Raw genomic sequence first — 21800 nt, 5'->3', positions numbered from 1 at the left:
GAGAAGGTGGCTCCACCCCCTCCTGCAACGGAGAAGATGATGGCTCCACCTCCCCCACGACCTCCTGTCTCTATTTAGGAACTGAGGCGTCCACTGGGACCTTGGCTGCTCTGACCTCCGGAGTTCGCATCTCGGACCAAGCTGCAGGAGGCCGAGGCCACCAAGGTCGCCCTAGCCGCCGCAAAGATCGAGGTCGAGGAGGCCAAGGCTGCCCGGGCCGCACTAGACGCTGCAAAGGTTGAGGCCGAGGAGGCCAAGGCTGCTCTGGCGGCGAAGAGGGCAGCTTCCAGCTCCTCCATGGAGGTTATGTTGTACCACTGCTGGGTCTTCAACCCGGATGGCGACTTCTCCTTTCTAGAGCCGGACGTGTGGGAGTCCTTCTTGGGGAAGTTCAAAGCTCACCTTCAACAAGAGGCGCCCTCCGAGACCGGGGAGACTTCCACTGCCACCGAGCAGGATGGCGAGGGGGTGACCTCATCAAAGCGGCCTGGCGGGGCATAGGACTTTTCTCCTTTTCTTTTATCATTTACTTTTTTTTTTTGTAACTTTATATTATGAGGTTTTTTAACCTCGAGACAATTGATTTCCTCAACTTTATTTCAATTGATTTATATATTTTTATCTTTTATGCATTTGGTAGTAATTTTAGTTTCTATTGGTGTTTAATCAACTTGAACCAACTTCTAAGACTTAAGTCCTGGTTGCATCCAGGACATTAATTTAAAAACTTAGTTCATGTTAATTCTTTATCGTTATCTCGTGCTTTTTAAGAAAAAGATTGATCAACCAATTTTGAAATAACTTCTAAGTTTTAGGACTTGGTTGAATCCAGGACATTAATTTGAAAACTTAGTTCGCGTTAATTCTTTATCGATATCTCGTGCTTTTTAAGAAAAACATCGATCAACCAATTTTGAAATAACTTCTAAGTTTTTTAGGACGGCCTGGTTATATCCAGGATACAACTTAGTTCGCGTTAATCCTTTATCGATATCTCGTGCTTTTTAAGAAAAACATCGATCAATCAATTTGAATTAACTTCTAAGCTTTTTAGGACGGCCTGGTTATATCCAGGATATAACTTAGTTCGCGTTAATCCTTTATTGATATCTCGTGCTTTTTAATAAAAACATCGATCAATCAATTTGAATTAACTTCTAAGTTTTTTGGATGGCCTGGTTATATCCAGGACATATGCCCCCCAGGTAATTAGGAAAGGGTCTTTCGTGGTTACTTGACTTTACATCCACAAATATACACAATAATGTAAGAAGATTTAATTCTCATTACTTAATGAACAAAAGATGGCTTTTCTGATTAAGCCTTACAAAGGTATCATTGATAATATTTCTTCAAATGGATAGCGTTCCAAGTTCGTGGGATTGCTTCTCCATTAGGCCGAGCTAATTTGTAGGTTCCTTCTTTAATGACCTCGGTTATTTGGTAGGGCCCTTCCCAGTTCGATCCCAATACTCCATCTTTGGGGTCCTTACTGGCTAGGTAGACTCTTCTGAGGACCAGGTCGCCAACGCTAAAGGTGCATTTCTTGACCTTTGAGTTGAAATAACGAGTGATCTTTTGCTGATAATGCATGAGCTGTAGCTGCGAATCTTCTCGTCTTTCGTCAATCAGGTCGAGGGACGCGCAGAGCAATTTGTGATTGCGGTCTTGGTCAAACGCCTGGACTCTATGCGAGGCTACCTTTACTTCGACGGGAAGGACTGCCTCACTCCCGAAAGCCAGGGAGAAAAGAGTATGCCCCGTCGGCGTTCGATGCGAGGTCTGGTATGCCCACAGTACTTGGGGGAGTTGTTCTGGCCAGACTCCCTTGGCTTTGTCCAGTCTCTTCTTAAGGCTTGCCTTCAGCGTCTTATTGACGGCCTCTACCTGCCCATTTGCCTGGGGATAGGCCACGGAGGAGAAGCTTTTTACAATGTCATGCCTCTCACAGAACTCGGTGAAGAGGTCGCTATCGAACTGCGTTCCATTAACTGATACGATCTTCTTTGGTAGCCCGAATCGACAGATAATGCTCTTGACCACGAAGTCGAGGACTCTTTTTGAAGTAATCGTTGCCAGGGGCTCTACTTCTGCCCACTTGGTAAAGTAGTCGATAGCCACCACTGCATAACGAACTCCCCCCTTTCCAGTAGGGAGGGCGCCAACCAAGTCAATCCCCCAAACCGCAAATGGCCACGGGGACGATATCATCTTCAGCTCGACCAGGGGAGCTCGGGCAACTGTGGCGAATCGCTGACACTTGTCACATTTTTTGACGTAGGAGATCGAGTCCTTTGACAGAGTGGGCCAGTAATATCCTTGCCTTAAGATCTTCAGGGCCAAGCTTTTCCCCCCAGTGTGATCTCCGCAAAATCCCTCGTGCACTTCCTGCAAAATGGTCTTCTCTTCGCCCAGCAGAACAAACCGTAGGAGAGGTAGAGAGTGTCCCCGCTGGTATAATATCCCATCTACCACTGTATACCTTGGAGCCTGGTAAAGTACCCGCCTTGCGTCATTTCGCTCTTCAGGTAACTTTCCTGCTGTGAGATATTCGAGGATGGGGGTCATCCAGGTCGGTCTGGCATCGATCATCTCGACTTCCTCCCCGACCTCCTCTATGCTTGGTTTCTCCAAGAATTCTACTGGCACTAAACCCAAAGTCTCCGTCTCTCCAGAGGTAGCGAGTTTTGCCAGGGCGTCCGCATTGGCATTCTGCTCCCGTGGTATCTGCTCGATTGAGCCACGCTCAAATGCAGACAACTCGCTTTTTACCTTGGCAGGTAAGCAACCATCTTGGTTCCTCGTGCTTGGTATTCCCCCAACACTTGGTTTACCACGAGCTGGGAATCGCTGTAACATTGGACGGAGTTGGCCTTCAGCTCCTGGGCCACCCTTAGTCTGGCAAGCAGAGCTTCGTATTCAGCCTCGTTGTTGGACGCTTTGAACCCGAATCACAACGTCGAGTGGAATCAATGTCCTTCTGGGGATATCAATATGATTCCAGCCCCAGAGCCATTCTCGTTAGACGAGTCATCTACGAAGACCTTCCATGAGGCTTGGGCTAAGGAGGCCTGAGCTGACTCTTCTACAGGATCTTCTCGGAATCCTGTGCACTCTGCCACGAAATCAGCCAGGTCCTGGCTTTTTATTGCAGTTCGCGGTATGTACAAAATCTCGAACTGGTTGAGCTCAATAGCCCACTTCAATAGACGTCCCGATGCTTCAGGTTCTTACAAAACCTGCCTTAAAGTCTGGTCGGTTATGACATGATTTGAGTGGGACTGAAAATATGGCCTGAGCTTTCGGGATGCCGTGATAAGACAGAAGGCCATCTTCTCCATCAACGGATACCGGGACTCAGCTTCGAGAAGCCTCTTACTGATGTAATAGACTGGCTCTTGTGGGTGGGGCCGCGGCCCTTAGTGCCAGTTTGGGTTTTTAGGGGTATTTTAGGCTTGGGAACTCAAGGGGTAAGGTTCAGGATGGATTTTATCACCTGGATTGATAGAATTCAAGGTCCCGGAGGTTAGGGTTATGGCTCGAAGTTGTTTAGTGGACTAGAATTTGATGGATGGACATTGTTAATGTGTTGTGACTAGGGTTTCGGCGAGGCTCACGTTAGAGGACTGTGCTCGGGGCATCGGTACTCAGAAAGCTCGGAACTCAGGTAAGAAAACCCTTGTGTCCCATAGAGCTTGTGTGTAGGGCCGAGCCCAATATGCTGGAACTGCGGGGCGTAGCTGATAACTCTATAAAAATAGAGTTATTCAACTATTTTTGTGCATTAAATTGGTTTTGTTCTCAACTATTTTTATTTGATTTTAGTAACTTTTTATTTAGTTTTGAATAAATATTAATTTTAGTATTTTCAAATTAGTTTTAATTAATTTTCTTAATTTTAAATTTTTATTTATTTATTTAGTCTCCCATAATTAATTCAATATAATTATGTGTGGTGTTATAGGAGTTTAAAATGCAAACTTTGCATTTTGTGTTATGGGCCCATTCATTTAAAAAGAGAAAGTAAGTAAATCAAGATTAATGTATTAGGCCTAAACAACAACACTTTGTGTTTTTTTTTTTGTGGAAAATGAATTAAACTTTGTTATACATATACATATACATATATATATATATGCTTGTTTGCATGAAGGAGAATGGGCCACGTTTATGTTATGTATGGTTAAAATTAAGCCCAATTCACATTATACATATATATGATGTATAGAGAAAGCAAGGAGGAGAGGAGAAGGAAATTGGGCCTGGTGTAATTGAAGGGCTTTGGTATATATGCATTTGATATATATATATATATAGATATATGATGAGAGGTAGGGCAGAAAGAAAAAAAAGGGGTGGCTGGTGGAGCTGACGCCGATAGACCAAACAGAAATGAAGAAAAAGAAGAAGAAAAAGAAAGAAAGTTTTATTTGAGTGCAGTTTTTATATTTAGTCTTAATTAGCATTTTTGTATTAGAGATTGGCAAATATTCAAAGGAAGAAGAAGAGTATTTTGGGAAAGAAAGCTTGGAGTATTGTGACAATTCCAATATGGGTTTTTCTTTTCATCTTTCTCTTATTTGGAACTTTGTAATTTTTGCACAATTTATTATGAGTTAATTTCTTTTTTGCTAGAGTTATTTTGTTGACTTGAATTGTGATTTGGTACTTTGTTGCTATGTTTGGTAAATTGATTTTGTTCATTCAAGAGTATTTATTGTGTAATTGCTTACTTTTGCTTGATCACCATTAGTAAGTTGTAAGCTAATCTTGATTTTGGAAAAAATATGGTTAGTGGAATTACTTGAATGATGCATGAGTATCACCTTGGAAAAATGTGGTTTGTAAATGGCATAAGAATATGTTATTTACCTTGTATGACTTGAAGGAATTGTGCTTAAATTGGTATTCTTGAAATTAATTGGGATTAGGAATATGTTAATTAATTAGAGAATCAAACCATAAACACTTTGGAAAAAGGATTATGACATGTTAAATTCCTAGTTGACATTATCAATTTACAATAATACTCATTTGCACCATTATATCAACTTTGCATTTTTAGGCCAATTTAATAATTCTAGCTTGTTTTCTTCTCAAAGTTTGTGTTTGTTAATTTTTATATATTCTCATTACTTTATTTTATTTTTGTTGAAACCAATTTGTGAGTAATTAGTTTTGTAAATTAATTTCCAATTTTCAATCCCTGTGGAGACGACTCGATTTATCACTTTATTACTTGTTTGACGATTGCGTATACTTGCGTATATTAATTTTCACAACAGTAGCCCTTTATCTGATTATGCTAGAATTTTGTACTTGCTTGTTATATTATGTGTGTTATTTTGTGAGTGAACGGCAAGAGCCGGGAACGGTGTAGATTGAGAACGGCGAAGGGCCTGGAACGGCGTTGGGCACATTGAGTGCAAGGCTGAGAACGACAAGGGGTCGGGTGCAGCGTTGAACACGTGGAGTGCAAGTTGCTAGGGCGAGTCCCTAAGAGGATACCTGGGATATCCTCACGGCATGGTCCGCGAATCCAAGGCTTGGTAATGCCTGGGACGGCGAGGCCGTACGTGTTTAGCCAGTTGATGGCCTGTTTATATGCTTGATACATGTGTTGCATATGTTATCTGTTTGTGGGTTTTCTTGCTGAGCTTCGGCTCACAGATGCTTTGTGGTGCAGGTAAGGGTAAAGAGAAGATCAACCAACCATGAGTACAGCAGGCGTGAGGCGGCGTGTACATGTTTGGCCAGCCTGGCTACCACAGCCAAAGGATTTTGGGAGATGCTTGTAAATGAACTTAGATTTTGTCGTTTAGCCGACTTAGTACAGTTTTTATGTTGTAAATATTTCAAAACTGTATTTTGGGATCACAGGTGTCAAACTTTTATAATCTTCAATGATATGGAGTTAATTCTACATTTTTCCTCTATTTATGGCTTAATTACACTGTTTAACTTAAAACCTCGATTAGCGAGTTGAAATCACGTTTTTTTAAACTCACTTAGTAACGGCTATAAGGAGGTGGGACGTTACAACTGGTCCAGTGGGAGGAAGGCCCCAGCCTTGAGATGCTCATCGCTCCAGGCAGCGTACTCCTCGTCGAGTAGGGCGCAGCTCCGCTCGCCTTCAAGTGGAGGTCGGGCGTCCAGGGCGCCCCTCCCTATCTCAATGTTGTGGGAAAGAAAAATTTTGTTGACTTTCCCTTGGGTAGTGACCTTCGAGGCGATCCTCTCGGCTCGAAAAAGGCATCGGGCCCCACCTCGACCTCCTTCTCCACGGTTGGACCGAAGTTGGGGATCGGGGAATCCGTGGCCACCTCCTTTCCTTTGGTTTGCTAGGAGGATGAGCTGCCAGCACTCTTCTTGGGTGTGTTCTTCTTAGGTCCCATCTGGTCGCCTAACGAACAAAGAAGAAAATTTAGAAAAGGTGACCTATGCATAAGAAAGAGTCTAGCGCGAAGGGTTTCCTTTACATGGGCTGAGGTAATCTCAAACCGTGGCGAGTGAGACCACGCGGTTCTATAAACACGCGCCTATGCTCCCAATAGGTCCCCGATTACTCAGAATCTATGTGTTAGGAGGGTCAGAGCAAAAGTTTTCCTTGGAAGGAAAGTTTCAGTAGGCAAAACCGTCTGTGAAGCGTGTCCCCTAAGCTACCCGGTTTTTTCACCCTAAAAACTTCTTGTTCCAAACAGACATAAAAATTTTTTACCCAGAAAATCACCCCAGAATTTGTGTCCTACGAGTCATGCTCCTAAACAGTTTTTCCTACGGTCGATGCCCCTAGGCTAAAAACCTATGCATAAAATACCAGCAAAAAAGAGCAAAAGACCAACAACCTACTGCATGCGGCTAAAGAAAAAGTTTACCTAAGCAACAGTGAAGGAAAACATTTAAAACATGCACGAACGGAGGACTTACAAAAAGGTTTTGCTGTGAAGGGACTGAAAGGAGCGTTTGGGTTGAAATCTTGTTGGAATCGCTGGTAACGGAGTCACGAAAAAGCCCTCATATCAGAACCTCTAGAACGCTGGGAACAGTAACCGGAAGAAAGAAAGGGTTTTTGAGACTGAGAAGAAAGAAGAAGATGGGAAAATTTTCAAATGAAATGGTGGCTCATGCGAAAGGTGGCCAGCCTTTTATATACGTAAAAGGCCAAAGGATGAGAGCCGTTCGATCGTCTTGATGTAGGATACGAGGATCACTGCTCGAAAGACGAAACGACGGCCGAAGATAGGCTAGGCCATTTAATGCAATTCTCGGAAGGCGGACCGTCACCAACCACGATGCTCCATGTATTTGATACCAGCGTAATGGCCGGAATGTGAAGAGTCCACAAAGAAGCCTAAAAGCCCCCACTGTGGCCCTAGGTGACATCATATGCCACGAGCAGGGGCTTGGGGGGCAAATGTACGCCCTAAATATCCACGGGCTATTAGCGAGCTGAGAAATGGCATAATTATACCAGCCACGTGGAAGCCACCTACTCGGAGCTACTGTTGAAAGGTTCTACCTCTTTAGCTAGAGGTAACCAAAGGTTTGTTGCGATTATTGGCATCGGGTCAGCAGTGTGGATATCACGGGCTGATACTACATCAAGATCGGGGTACGAGCTTGAGTTGGCACCTCTGACCTTTTATAAAGTCAACCACGCAATGTAAACGTGCATATATCAGACATCACGTGTCTGATCCATCCCTAAATTCTCAGTCACGCAGCATAAACGTGCGTGTTCAGGAACCCACGACTGGGTTGGGCCGTGCGGCCCATTATCCCCCTTACCTATTGATTAAACCACACTTCATTGTCAGGTTTTAGGAATTAATCATGAATGTCACAGAAGTGACATGATGGGTAAGAAGGTCACGGGATGACCTCCCTTGCCAACTCCCAGGTGCCCTCTCCCTATAAATATGGAGACCCTGGGAGTTGCAAAGGGTTGAATTCTAATTTGTAAAAAAATACCATGTAAGGAATACCAGAGATATATCAATAATATTGACTGGTAGACTAGAATGATTTTAACCTTTGAACCACCTAAAAAAAAAAGTATTCGCGTTATCATTTTACTTTGAGATCATTCATCTATTACGATTCATTATTTAGCACTAATCCTTCTCTTTATTCTTATAATTATCTGTTGCCGAAGAACCGCATCAACACTAATAAAGCCAAATATTTTACAAAATAAATTAGAAAAATTTAAGTAAAATAGAATTTTCTTTTGAACATATTCACATACTAACATACAATAATAGATGAGGAATATATAATTTAATTTTGTTTAGGGTAATTGGTGGCATAAATATTCAATTTTATATTTATTGTAGCTATATACTGAGTATTTTTAGCAACAGCAATACAAATGGTACTAAAACAATGATTTTGTTACGTTTTTTTATTTCCTATGTTACTTGATGACTTAAACGGATAAGTGTTGACTCTTTATTGGAATTAAGAGAGAGAAATCTATGAGTGAGGAGTTGACACTTGTTGGCTGAGTCAATCATTAATAGAAAAAAAATAGAAGAAGTATTAACAATCACTATTTTGGGACTTTTAAGTATTATTGCTGCAAATATATATATTATATATATTAAGTGTGTAAATAAGAGGAAATTCTTAATTTTAACGATTTTTTATTTTTTTAATCTTAATTTTAACGGAATATTTTTATATTTAATAGAATATTCTTATAGTCATATTTAACGGTAATTTGTAAATACTTAAATTTAAATAAAATAAAATAAATAATTAAAAATTTTAAACTAGGACATTTTTGAAATATTTTACAATAATAATTATTTAAAAATAATAAATAATTAAACAAATTAATATATAAATTTTTTGAGATATTTTACAATAATAATTATTTAAAAATAATAAAATTATACGTTTTATAACTTAAATAAAATTTAATTAAACTTAAACCCACTTATTATAATAATATCATATTATTTATATAATATAATGTATTGTGAATTAACAACAAATTAATTTTTTTAGAAAAACAAGTAAGAAACTTAAATTTAAAATCTACATATAATATTTAATATTACATTATGATATATAATCTCTTATTGTCACTCCAAAATTCAAAAACTAAATTAAACATAAACTTAAATAATTTATTTATTTAAAATTTATATAACATTAATATAAATTTAATAAAAATAATTAATAAATTCTATAAATTAAATTAAGCAAAACGTGGATAATGCAAGTTATTTATATCTAATATATATATATTTTTTATTATTATAAAATGTTTAATTGCTAAAAAAAATAAGAAATTCAAAGACGCAACTGTCCAAATAAATATTTTTTTGAACCAAACTACAGAACCTAATATAGTTGGAGGACCAATAGCGCTAAATACCTAACTTAAATTAAAAAAGAGAAAATTTGTCTAGGGACGGAAATCCAAGAAGCTCCTCCCAGTACCAACAAATCAATCTGCCATCGTTTGTTCGCCAATTTAACATCTTTATATGTGATTTGTCAGCTGTTCTTCATCCATTTGAGTCTCTTCCTCTTCTCCTCTTTTCAGTTCAAATGGCCTCCGCAGCTCTATTCACTCTTTCATCCAGGCTCTCCCAGATTTCGCCTACAATTTTCCCAACCCGAACTCGAATTTTCCCTTTCAATGCCAGATCTTCCATTACGCTGTGCACCAAGGCCATCATTTCCGGCCTTCCTAATCAGAAGCATCCTTACCCCAAAGTCGGTGCCCACTCAACTGGTTCCATTCCTGCTTCTCAGCTCATTCAAGTCGTTGAATTTGCTGCCAAGACTGGCGCTGAGGTTTGCTCTCTCTCTCTCTCTCTAGGGCTTCACCTTCAAATATGTTTTTTTTGGAAATTTGGATGTGAAATTGACGACTGCGGCAAAAATTCATTTGCATACCACATTTAGGCATATGGCTTCGTGTCATCTGTGCACATGCTTCTATTTGATAATTTTGCAAACGGACAAAAGAGATTTGAGATATTTGAGATAGAATTAAAAGACAGGTTAGGTTTTCATAAAATTAAGAGTATAAAAACAACAAAATATATAGAGGCTAAAAGACTAAACTATCAAGCGGCTAAGGGACTTCGTCAAGGTGATTCTTTATCTCCTTTGATATTTGTTCTGATTATGGATTATCTAACGAGAAGTCTTCTTCACGCTGCTCAAGTCTCTAAATTCAGATATTATCCTCTCTGCAAAAGTTTGAAGTTAATAAACTTATGCTTTGCGGATGACTTGATTCTTCTTAATAAAGGGTCCAAGCAGTCCATTAAAGTTCTGAGAGAGGTCTTTGATGATTTCAGCAATACTACTGGGCTCCATATCAATGTTAATAAATCACAAATATTCTTTGGAGGGGTTGAACCTAGGGAGAAAGGGGAGATCATTAGGGATCTAGGTTTGCCTGAAGGTGATTTCCTTTTAAAGTACTTAGGGGTGCCTTTAAGACCAACAAAATGGAAAGCTTGGACTGTAGGATTATCATTAAAAAAATCAAAATGAGACTTCATACTTGGGGAAGTAGGCACCTGTCATTTCAATTAATTCATTCAATTTTACTTGGTCTTCGAAATTATTGGATGAGTACTTTCATCCTTCCTCAGAGTGTTTGTAAAGAGATTGAGAAACTTTGTAGAGGTTTCCTTTGGAGAATGAACGGGAACAGAAGCAGAATTCATGTGGCCTCTTGGGAGAAAGTTTGTCTTCCCAAATCTTTTGGTGGTCTTGGGTTTAAAGAAGGGACCAAATGGAATCAAGTTTTCTTAGCCAAATACATTTGGGCTATCACTGAGGAGAGAGATTTACTGTGGGTCAAGTGGGTGAACACTGTCTATCTCAAGGGAGTTTCCTTTTGGTCTTATGAGCTAAAGTTGGACTCTAGTTGGTATTGGCGCAAACTATGTCAACTGAGACAAAAATTTTCCATGTCTGAGATTTTGAAGGCAGGTTGTTCGGGTAAGTCTGTTCATCTGTTCAGTATAACAACTCTCTTCCACCTTCTCAAGTTAGCTATCACAGAGCCATCTGGAGTAGTCTCAATCTTCCAAAGCATCGATTTATGCTTTGGCAAGTTGTGAATGCTCATCTGTTAACAAAGGACAACTTGAGTAAATTTCACATAGTCTTAGATTCATTTCTATGTCCTGTTTGTGGAGACCAGCCTGAATCACATCAACACTTATTTTTTAAATGCTGCCTTTCTCGACGAGTGGTGGAGTTAGTGTTCAAATGGCTGGGTTTCAGAGGGTGGCCGGTGGAGTTTGATGGCTGGTTATCTTGGATTTCGCTGAAAGCTTCTGGTATTGTGAGACTTATCAGCATAGCAGTTAGTGCAGCAACTTGCTATTGTCTATGGCTGAACAAGAATAGATGTGTCTTTGAAGGTTTCTCCAAAACTGATACTTTGATTACTTTTGATGTAAAGAGTATAGTGATCTACAGATTATTTGTTATTAAAAACATAAAAATGTCTAGACAAGAGAGAGACCTTATACATAGATTAACATGTAATTAGTGCCTTTATTTTTTGGTTTTGGAGGTTCAGCTTGTTGTTCCTCTTGGTTCGATTTTTAGTGAGGTGAGGGTGTAATTAGTTGGTTGATTAATGAAGTAATTTTCTTCTTGATCAAAATAAAAAAAAAAGACTAAATTGTCATTACATATTAATAAAACTTATATTATTAACCTCTCTCTCAAACTCACGATGTATTTGCAGGAAGCATCTAGAGTTTGCTAACTAAGAAACGAAAATGAGAAATAAAATGAGCCTTCGTAAACAAGTCGGCAATCTGCATAGTGGAAGTGACAAATAGTAAGGTGATGGTCCTATTCTGATAGTGGTGATGAGTAAGATCACAATCTATTTCAATATGTTTCGTGCGCTTATGAAAAACGGAGTTGCGAGTGATCTAAATAGCACTAACATTGTCACAATGCATCGGAGTGGGATTTGAGAGAATAACACCCATATCAGCAAGTAACCAACGCAACCAAACAATTTCAGCGGTAGTGGAGGCCATGGCACAATATTCTACTTCTGTAGACGATCGAGAGACAACAGTCTGTTTTTAACTCTTCCAAGAAATAAGAGAATCTCCCAGAAATATACAAAAACCAGTAGTAGATTTGCGATCAGTACAATCACCACCCCAATCTGCATTTGAGTAGGCATATAACTCTAAAGTAGACATAGGTGAAAAAAGCAGACTTTGAAATTGAGTTCCCCGAAGATATCGAAGAATACAAAGCACAGCTGCCCAATGAACGGTAGTGAGAGATGCAACAAACTGACTGGCAATGTGAACTGCACAAGCGATGTCTGGCCAGGTGATAGTAAGGTACACTAAGCTACCAACCAGAGTGCGATATAGAGAGGGATCTGGCAAGGCAACACCATCAGATGAAGAATACCTGGCATTAAGCTCAAGAGGGGTATCAACAGTGCTGCATCAGAGAGACGAGCCTGTTTGAGTATGTCAGCAATGTACTTAGATTGAGAAAGAAGATAGCCACGAGGAGAGTAAGCTACTTCCATCCCTAAAAAGTACCGTAGGGAACCCAAATCTTTCATCTCAAATTCACGAGCCAAGTGCGTTTTCAACTTCGTTATCCCATTCGCATCATCCCCGGTGATAATCATATCATCAACATATAAAGAGAGTAAAGTGCGGCCAGAAGAAGTACACCTAACAAAGAAAGCTGAATCATGTGCACTGGGATGGAAGCTGAGAGAAGTAATCGCGATGGAGAATTTTTCAAACCAGACTCGGGGAGCTTGTTTAAGCCCATAAAGAGTCTTCTTCAATCTACAAACTTCTCCTGAATTATGAGGAACACCTGGTGGAGGAACCATGTAAACTTCTTCTTGAAGAGTCCCGTTCAAGAAGGCGTTTTTAACGTCCATTTGAGAAATGGACCACTGTCGAGCAAACGCAACAACAATGAGAGTACGAATAGTGGTATGTTTGGAAACTGGAGCGAAAGTTTCCTCATAATCCATCCCATACTTTTGAGTAAAGCCTTTAGCAACCAAACGAGCTTTGTACTGTTCTACTGACCCATCAGACTTAGTCTTGATTTTGTAAACCCAACGGGAACCAATAGCACGCTTCCCCACAAGAAGAGGAACAATATCCCAAGTATCTGTCTTGTATAACGCAGAGAGTTCTTCAACCATTGCCTGCTGCCAAAGAGGGTCAAGACTAGCCTCTTTATAGGAAGAGGGCTCAGAGAGTTGGTGAATAGAAGTCAAAAAAGAAGAGAGAATCAGAATAAGTGGAGTAGACAAAATCAGGTAACTGTATGGACTTACGAATTCTTTGAGGGTAGCGAGGAGGAGAAGGAGGAGGAGTATGATCCATAATCTCAGAAGCATCTTGGGCAGTAGTAGGAACAGAAGGGACTTCGACAAGCTGAGAACCGACATTTGCAGAGTTAAGATCAACAGTACAAGAATCAAATGGATCAATACGAGTGAGATTAAATTTGTGTAGATTAGGGGTGTCCGATGGAATAGAGTAGAAAGGTATATGTTCAAGAAACACAACATGACGAGAAACATAGAGTTTTTGACTAACAGGATCATAACATCGATATCCTTTTTGACCTTTACCATAACCAAGAAATATACAAAGAGCGGAACGAGAAGTAAGCTTACTACGTTTAACATGAGGACAGAGAACAAAACAAGTGGAACCAAAGACTCAATGAAGAATAATCAGGAGCGTGACCATAAAGTTTTTCAAAGGGAGAGACCTGAAGTGACCGATGATGAAATTCTATTGATTGAATGAACTGCAGTCAAAATGGCTTCCCCCCAGAACTCACTAGGAACATAAAGAGAGAACGAGCAGTTGCAATAGTGTGTCTGTGTTTTCTTTTAGCAACCCCATTTTGCTCTGGTGTATCGGTACAAGAGGTTTGATGTAAGGTACCATCTAAAGCAAGCAATTCAGAGAAACAATTGGAGGTATATTCACTACCCAGATCACATTGAAAACATTTGATAACAGCATTATGTTGAGTTTTAACAAAAGCACGAAACATATGATAAATCCCGAGGAAATCAGAACAATGGTTCATAAGATAGACCCAACAAAAACGAGTATAATCATCGATAAAAGAGACATAGTAACGTGAGCCACCTTTTGTTAGAACGGGTGACGGCCTCCACACATCAGAGTGAATCAAATAAAAAGGTGCAAGAGAAACAGAAACACTCTTATAAAAAGGTAAAGCAGAAAATTTTGCCAATTTGCAACCACAACAATCTGAAATATCATGGGTTTGTAACTTTCCTAATGCTCCTGTGGAAGCTAAGTACTTTAAACGTGAACCGGAGACATGTCCAAGGCGAGAATGCCATAAATAAAAACTAGACGAAGATGAACTTGAACGAAATGAAGACAAATCGACACTAAAAGCTGCAATATCAGGAACTCTCAACTCATCTAAAATGTAAAGCCCCCCTGCCTATGGCCTGTCCCAATCAGCTTCTTGGAATGAGGATCCTGCACATAACAACAAGAATTGGAGAAAATAACTAAGAAACCAGAGTCACATAATTGACCAACAGAGACAAGATTCAAAGTAAGATTTGGAATATGATATACATCAAAGAATGACATTTTTGGAGTGCAAATTGAGCCAATCCCTGCTAATGGCATGGAAGTGCCATCAGCGGTCATGACAGATACAGATGGTGCTGATTTAATAGACAAAAAAGAATTAGAATTAGGTGACATATGATGTGAAGCTCCAGAATCAAGGACCCATATAAAGGAAGATATACCTGGTGTGCTACTAGAAGGCAAACCTATGTGTGAGGGGGCTGACATGGCGTGTGGCTGCGAGGCAATGAACTTCTGAAACTGCTCTATGAGTGTAGCAATCGAGGTACTAGGAGTGCTTCCAGAATCTGTAGGTGGAACAATAGCTACCATGTTCGAACACATATAGTGAAGAGGTCGGTGAGCTTGGTTGCCAGATTTCCAATGAGGAGGCTGATTCGGTGATTGTGCCTTGTTCAACAGTTTGAGACATTGAGCCTTCCAGTGTCCCTTTTTCTTGCAAAAACTGCATTCGTCGTAGTCAACCTTGAGTTGAGTCTTGTGTTGATTGTTGGAGGCTGGCCGAGGAGGAACTTCAAAAAAAAAAAAAAAAAAAAACCAAATCGAGGGTCCTCAAGAACTTGGCTCTGATACCATGATAATTTTGCAAATAGACAAAAGAGATTTGAGAGAGAATAAAAAGGGAGGTTAGATTTTCATTATATTATTAAGATAAAAATAAGAGTAAGAACAACAAAATATATAGCCAAGATAATGAGAGGTTAAAAGACTAAACTACCCTTACATATTAATAGAACTTATATTATTAACAATATTCACAATGAATTACTGGTGTACTTGTATCTATATGTGCAATGTTCAGGCAAATAAAAGTGTATATACATTCTGTATACCTCTAAAGCCCTCTCTGTTACACTTTAGTTAAGATGCTATCAATTTATACCCATTTTAACTTTGATCTCTGTGTTTCTCTTTTCAGGTCGTCATGGAAGCTGTTAACAAGCCTCGAAGTATCACTTACAAAGGACTAACTGACTTGGTCACTGAGTGAGAATCATCACAAATTACTTACACAGTGATGTACATTTTTTATACTTGAAACAATTAATGATCTTGTAGAGGCTTTATTTGTATGGTCGCTGTTTTTTTTTTCTTTCCATGTGCTGTCCTGTCAATTTCTTTATGCTTTCAACGGGTTTTCTTGAATTCAATTCAAGGAAACGTTTTCCCATCAATCCTCAAAACAATAAAGAACATGTAATTCAGTAGGTGATAGCAACAGGAACATGTTTTCAGAAACTTATACTTTTAAAAGGCTTCAAAGCCTTGTGTTACATGTTGGTTTAGTATGCATTATGCAGTACCTTCTACGGGCATTTAGATGATTTCCTATCATCTTTTATTAATACATTTTAAGTTTCTTATGTATATATAAAGAATTCTTTACTTTAGTTTTTGAACCGAAAAAAAAAAGTTTATGTTTACTAAGATATATTGACAAGCTAAAAATTAAGATCACAAAAAAAAACTATCATTTATAAAAGGATCCTTTCTGTGTTCGTTTTCTATCTCATAGATGAAAACATTATGAATCCTGGGTGTTCACTTTCAAAGATACTCTGAGCTTTAGCTTGTAAGAGAGTAGACAGATTAATGTAAACACCTCTCTATGTCACACACAGAGAAACAGAATAGTGAGAGTGTAATCTATCTTTTTCAAGTATACTAGTAGCTAGGAGTATTCTGTATCATTTTATTTTATTTTACAAAACTTCCTGATTTTTTTTACCCTTTCCTGGCTTTTTAATGCATTGGGTAATTTTCTGGTTTTGTTTTCTTAATCATCTATTATGTATTTCTAGCAATTTTTCTGGCTATTTTTCACACTATGCAAACTTGTTTGCAGCACAGACAAAAATAGTGAGGCTGCAATTTTGGACGTAGTGAAAGAAAACTTTGGAGATCACCTTATTCTTGGGGAGGAGGGTGGAATTATAGGAGATACAGCTTCTGATTATCTCTGGTGCATTGATCCTTTAGGTTTGTCTCTCTCCTTACTATGATGTTGGATTTTATTATATTCCAAAAATAAATATAGTAGTTTGAAAACAAGGAAAGTAAAGAAAAATATATTTGGAAACATGTAAGCTTTTTATAGGTTTTTGTTATATAAAATATATTTATAATTTTTTTATTTCAATTTGAATAAAACGTCAACATGATGCCCCAGTTGGTATTTGATCAGTTAGTCCAGCAGTTGATGGTTCAACACATTAATTTATAATATTGACTACCACATTTTTGTCCAAAGCCAAATTATGTTTATTTGTAATGAAAAGATTCCACATATCCACTTATTATAGAATTCTGTAGAATCCCAAGAACAGAACTCAGATTATTTTTATTTATTTATTTATTTTTGATAAGAAACAGAATTAGATAAAATAAATAAAATGAAATACTGCCCGAGATGGCCTTCCAATAAACTGAGGAAAGCAAACCCAATCTACTTTGCAAAACAGCACATTCCCTTAGAAAATTGGAAAACAGAAAATGAATATAGCTCTTACAATCTTAAGCCACACGGCGACCCAACCCAATATTTAATTCTTTCCCATATAGAGTCAATACTCTCCTCATAATCATAACAAAAATTAACTTATTTCTCTCCAACCACAGCCCACAATATTGCTTGAACACCAGTCTCTAAGAGCCCTTTTATTATTTTTCTCAGTGCTTTGTGCCTTGTGGTTACAGAGCAAAACTGCATAATCTTTTTTGTTCACCATTTCAGTACAATTTTGCTGCCAAATTTAAAATGTCCTTTTAAGATAAACTGTACAGACTTTTGGATTTTTAGTTTTTGGTGTGCTAGATTGTAGGTCCACATTGTTCATTTTCTGAATTCGATTTCACTGATACAATGACTGATAAATTAATTTGGATTTTTTCTTCGCTTATTATATGATTAAATGTTCTGCATTTTCCTCTAGTCAAGCATAATTATGAAGATATAGAGTCAGTGGAAGATATTATAAACATGATGCATAGTTGACTTTATTATAAAATAAATTAAGCTTCTTAAATCATGGGGTTTTGAGGTTGTCTGACCTCTCATATCTTCGCAGATGGCACAACAAATTTCGCACACTGTTATCCTAGCTTTGCAGTTTCCGTGGGTGTCTTGTTTCGAGGAAAACCTGTTGCTGCTTCTGTGGTACTAATTAAATGGATTAAAATTATATTGTTGATGTCATTTGCATTGTTGTTATGTTTTTAGTTTGCTTGTGGATCTAACTGCATGATTTTGTTATGTGGGTAGTTTGATTAATTTTTTTTACTTACTTGACACTTCCCATATTCGGTATTGAATTTATATTTAGATTAATAAACATTAAAGATTCTAGATGGATAAGTTTTTTTCTTTGAGATTAATTTGTATCTCTCCCATCTCTGAAATAACTACATGCATGCTCTCTAGCTTTATAACTTTGTAACAAATTTTTATGGGAATTAACTCTGTAACACGAGCTCCAATCTACAAAAATGGCCATGCGTCATCTACGTGGACATAGCATAAATTCTGCTTGAGCTGGTAAAAAAAACAAGGAAGAAAAGCAATGGTAGCATATGCAACTGTCTTGCCTGCATTTGTGCAGGATTCTTATTTTCTCACAAGATGGTTTTGGCATTTTTTTTAATGATCTGCTTATCCCAGCCAAAAAAGAAAGTTGTTTATTAGTGTTATTTTTTCAGGTGGAATTTGTTGGGGGCCCTATGTGTTGGAATACTCGCACATTTTCTGCTACTGCTGGTAAGAAAGTTTTATGCAATTAGTCACATCTTTTGCCTAATTTGAATTTCAACTAAATCATACTTAAGCTTGGAAAGTCAATCCTTCTTATTTTAGGTGGGGGAGCATTTTGTAATGGGCAAAAGGTTCATGTGAGTCAAACAGATCAGGTTGGTATCTCCTGTACAGAAGATAATTGTAATGTCATCATATGTAACCCAAGTATTTGCATGTTCTTATAAGGTGCCTGTAGTCTTCAATTTCCTAAGGTTTAAGCTTTTTTAGAGCTTTGGAAGTTATTGGAAGAAAATTTAAAACTTAGCTGATTGCCAAAGCCATTTAGAGTGGTTGTCTGCTTCATTTTTATGTGCCACTTATGCTTTTAATATATTACTATGTTGAGGGTAAGGGGTCTCGTTGGAGTGTTCATTTGCAATTTTTTGAATGGTACTCTTTGGTGGAAAATCTTATGCAAATTAAACTGCCTTCTGTGGGAAAGCAATTTGTCCTTAAAAGTCATTGAGAAATTAACTCAGCTGATATATGATAGGAATGAGTACACATTTGGGACAATAAGTTAATTAATCGCAAGGATTGTGTAATTGCCATTTTCTTTTTCTTTTTCAAAAGGAACTGCAGTTGTATTAAAATGGAGGTAATATGAAACCAAGTAATGGAAGAGGTGTTGATTATCTAATGAAAGTTTGTGAGACAAACCACATTTTTCCCTTGTAAATAATCTGTCACGGCTTGTATTTTTCATAATTTTCGTGAAACATTGGTTCATTGTAGGACAGCTGTCATGAATGGGAATGGCTGGATTGTAAGCGGGGGGTAATTTGGCGGTTATAATATTATCTAAACGTGGGGGTGGGGTGAGAAAAGGGGCAAGAAATGTGTGGGTGAATTGTGGTGAGCTTTGAGCTCTAGGGAAGTTCCAGGTCCATCAAAAGCACCTGGGTATTTTCATTGAATTTTCCTCTCATTTCAGCAATTGAATTTCTATCTTTGGCCTATTTTTTCCCTGTTTAGGTGTTTCTTTGGGTTTGGTTCCTTCCACATTTTTAACCCTATAGAATAGAGCAATAGCAGAACTTGGATACACCTCTTAATTTTCACAAGGCGGAACACTATACATTTTCTTCTTATTGTAACTCATCCTTATATTTTCAGGTGGAGCGATCTCTTCTTGTAACTGGGTTTGGTTATGAACACGATGAAGCATGGGCCACCAACATAGAGTTATTTAAAGAATTTACTGACGTCAGCAGGGTATTAATTGATATTCAACCTTTATCTTTATCAGAAATGAATATATATGTTTTCATTACTTCTCCTACTCTCTATTATGCTGTTTTATGTACTTATTTTTTATATCATTTCTTTTCTGTTTTCAACGTATAGGGTGTAAGAAGACTTGGTGCTGCTGCAGTAGACATGTGCCATGTAGCTCTAGGAATTGTTGAAGCATATTGGGAATATCGCTTGAAGCCGTGGGATATGGCTGCTGGTGTTTTGGTAGTTATTATATATTTATTTCGTATTTTACCTTTTATCTCCACAAATGACTATTGATCACCATGACATATTATTTCGTGGTTTTGGGTTCTTGCTAGCAAGCTCAAATTTCTTTCCTGCATCCCACATTGTACTTAATATGGGAAAAATAAGGACTTCTGGTGGCCACTGTTGGGGTTTTCAATTAATCATTTTGTTTCTATATGTTGGAGCAGATAGTTGAAGAAGCTGGTGGAGCAGTAACATGTATGGATGGTGGGAAGTTTAGTGTATTTGATAGATCTGTTTTGGTATCCAACGGTGCATTGCATGGCAAGGTTTGTCGTAACTTCTAATTTATAATTCTTTTAAATACCGGCATTATTTCAAGATAGTCAACTAGATCCTTCAGTTTAAGGTCTTCGCATACACCTCATTCATTTTTCTGGTGGTAGTGGAAGATTCCAATAAACTTTTAATTTGTATTAGTGTATTCCTTTGATTGGTCAACTTTTGACCATTGTTTTCATCAAAATGTGTCTCTTTGACATACTACCCAAATTCCAACAGTGAGGTTTATTCATGTAACCAAACACCCATTATTTTTCTGTAGTACATCCCATGTTCCATCTCGCTCCTTTGTCCAAGTCCAAATGACATTTTTCTCAAGCAGACTTCACTGAGATCAAAATATTGGTCATTTCAAGCCATGTTGAGAATAATGCCGAGTGTTGAGTACAGGCCCCTGATAGATGCCTGTCTAACCAAAGATTTTTCTTTTTCTATACCTGCCCACCCAATAATTTATACTTGTTTTTGCTCAGGCACTGCAGCAGTTATGTTAGGGTTGTTCTTGTCCATGTTGGCGGTCGTCTTAAACACAAATGTTGCAATTGGACAGTTAAGCTTAAGTGGAGCTAGTAGTTTGACCTTACCTAAGCAATGTTGGTGAGGTTGTGGTGTGATGCAGGGATTGGACAGGAAGAAAATTGGAGAGAGAGAGAAAAGAGAGAGAGAGAGAGCCACCTTGTAGGTATTGGCTAATAGTACGGATCATGTGGACTTTCATTAAGGGGTTTAATGTCTATCAAGTAAATCTATGCTCGTTTTTTCTTTTGAAAAATGATTGTGGGAGTGGTTTAGACGGCTGTATGCACCCTCTTGTTCGGCATTTTTCTTTCTATAGTGCAAACAATTAACTAGTTGACTTGATTGACCAAGTGCTTTATTTGTTTGTGAATTGCAGCTTCTGGAAAGGATTGCCCCTGCTACAGAGAAACTCAAGGGTAAAAATATCAATTTCTCCTTGTGGTACAAGCCAGAAAACTACCTCACAGAACTTGAACTTTGACGTGGCTGAGGGCGCAGTGGTTTTCCCAGCACGCTGAGTTTTCTTTTGACAAATAATTGGTGCCAATGGCTGTTTTCTTAGCGTTCCCAATGCCCTCAAATTCTCAAGTGCCAATGTATATTTATTATAGTCTATTTATGATTTTTACTCGTGAACTATGACCATTACATTGTTGTGTCCTCTGGTTTTTTTGAGCAGTTAAAATTTACCCCTAAACTATTCAGTGTTGTAAAGTAGGACTTCTGTTAAGTTTTATCTTATATGGCTAACAGATTGTTGACTTGTCATTGTCACATCAGTACCATGAGTATAATTTAAAATGAAAAATAATTCAAAATTAAAAAATATAAATTTCTTATAACATATTTAATTAAAAATATTTCAAAAATTAAAAAAAATATATTTTCTTCTTTTAAATTCTTAAAAAAGATTAATTTTTTTTAATAAATTCTTAAAAGAATAATTAAATGAAAATTTTAAATATTAAAAAAAATAAACTAAAAATGATATTTTTTTTTTACAAAACTTAAACTAATCTAATTTAAACTTTATTAATTAGATCATTATTAAA

General features: G+C 37.9%; 1 protein-coding gene across 2 annotated transcripts; it reads left to right on the top strand.

Moving 5' to 3' along the window:
* The first annotated feature begins 9378 nt into the window (after nt 1-9378).
* LOC133802210 (phosphatase IMPL1, chloroplastic) lies at nt 9379-21516 on the top strand. 2 transcript variants are annotated; one of them, XM_062240482.1, is made up of 11 exons: nt 9379-9470; nt 9557-9810; nt 15568-15635; nt 16495-16628; nt 17717-17805; nt 18345-18402; nt 18499-18551; nt 19555-19653; nt 19786-19899; nt 20115-20216; nt 21125-21516. In XM_062240482.1, the coding sequence occupies exons 2-11, from the start codon at nt 9562-9564 to the stop codon at nt 21227-21229; spliced, it is 1071 nt and encodes a 356-aa protein (XP_062096466.1). In that variant the 5' UTR covers nt 9379-9470; nt 9557-9561; the 3' UTR covers nt 21230-21516. The 2 variants fall into 2 exon arrangements, with proteins under 2 accessions (XP_062096466.1, XP_062096465.1); XM_062240481.1 differs by having other exon boundaries at nt 9388-9810.
* The last annotated feature ends 284 nt before the right edge of the window (nt 21517-21800 follow it).

This window comes from Humulus lupulus, chromosome 9 (genome assembly GCF_963169125.1).
Source record: "Humulus lupulus chromosome 9, drHumLupu1.1, whole genome shotgun sequence".
Taxonomy (NCBI): Eukaryota; Viridiplantae; Streptophyta; class Magnoliopsida; order Rosales; family Cannabaceae; genus Humulus; species Humulus lupulus.
The sequence above is the reverse complement of the archived record's forward strand: the minus strand, read 5'-3'. Positions and strand labels throughout refer to the sequence as shown.

Excerpts from the sequence above, each read along its gene's own strand:
- LOC133802210 (XM_062240482.1), top strand. The coding sequence starts at position 9,562 with ATGGCCTCCGCAGCTCTATTCACTCTTTCATCCAGGCTCTCCCAGATT. Across the intron at positions 17,806-18,344 it reads AACCTGTTGCTGCTTCTGTG|GTGGAATTTGTTGGGGGCCC; the intron begins GTACTAATTAAA and ends TTATTTTTTCAG. Across the intron at positions 18,403-18,498 it reads CACATTTTCTGCTACTGCTG|GTGGGGGAGCATTTTGTAAT; the intron begins GTAAGAAAGTTT and ends TTCTTATTTTAG.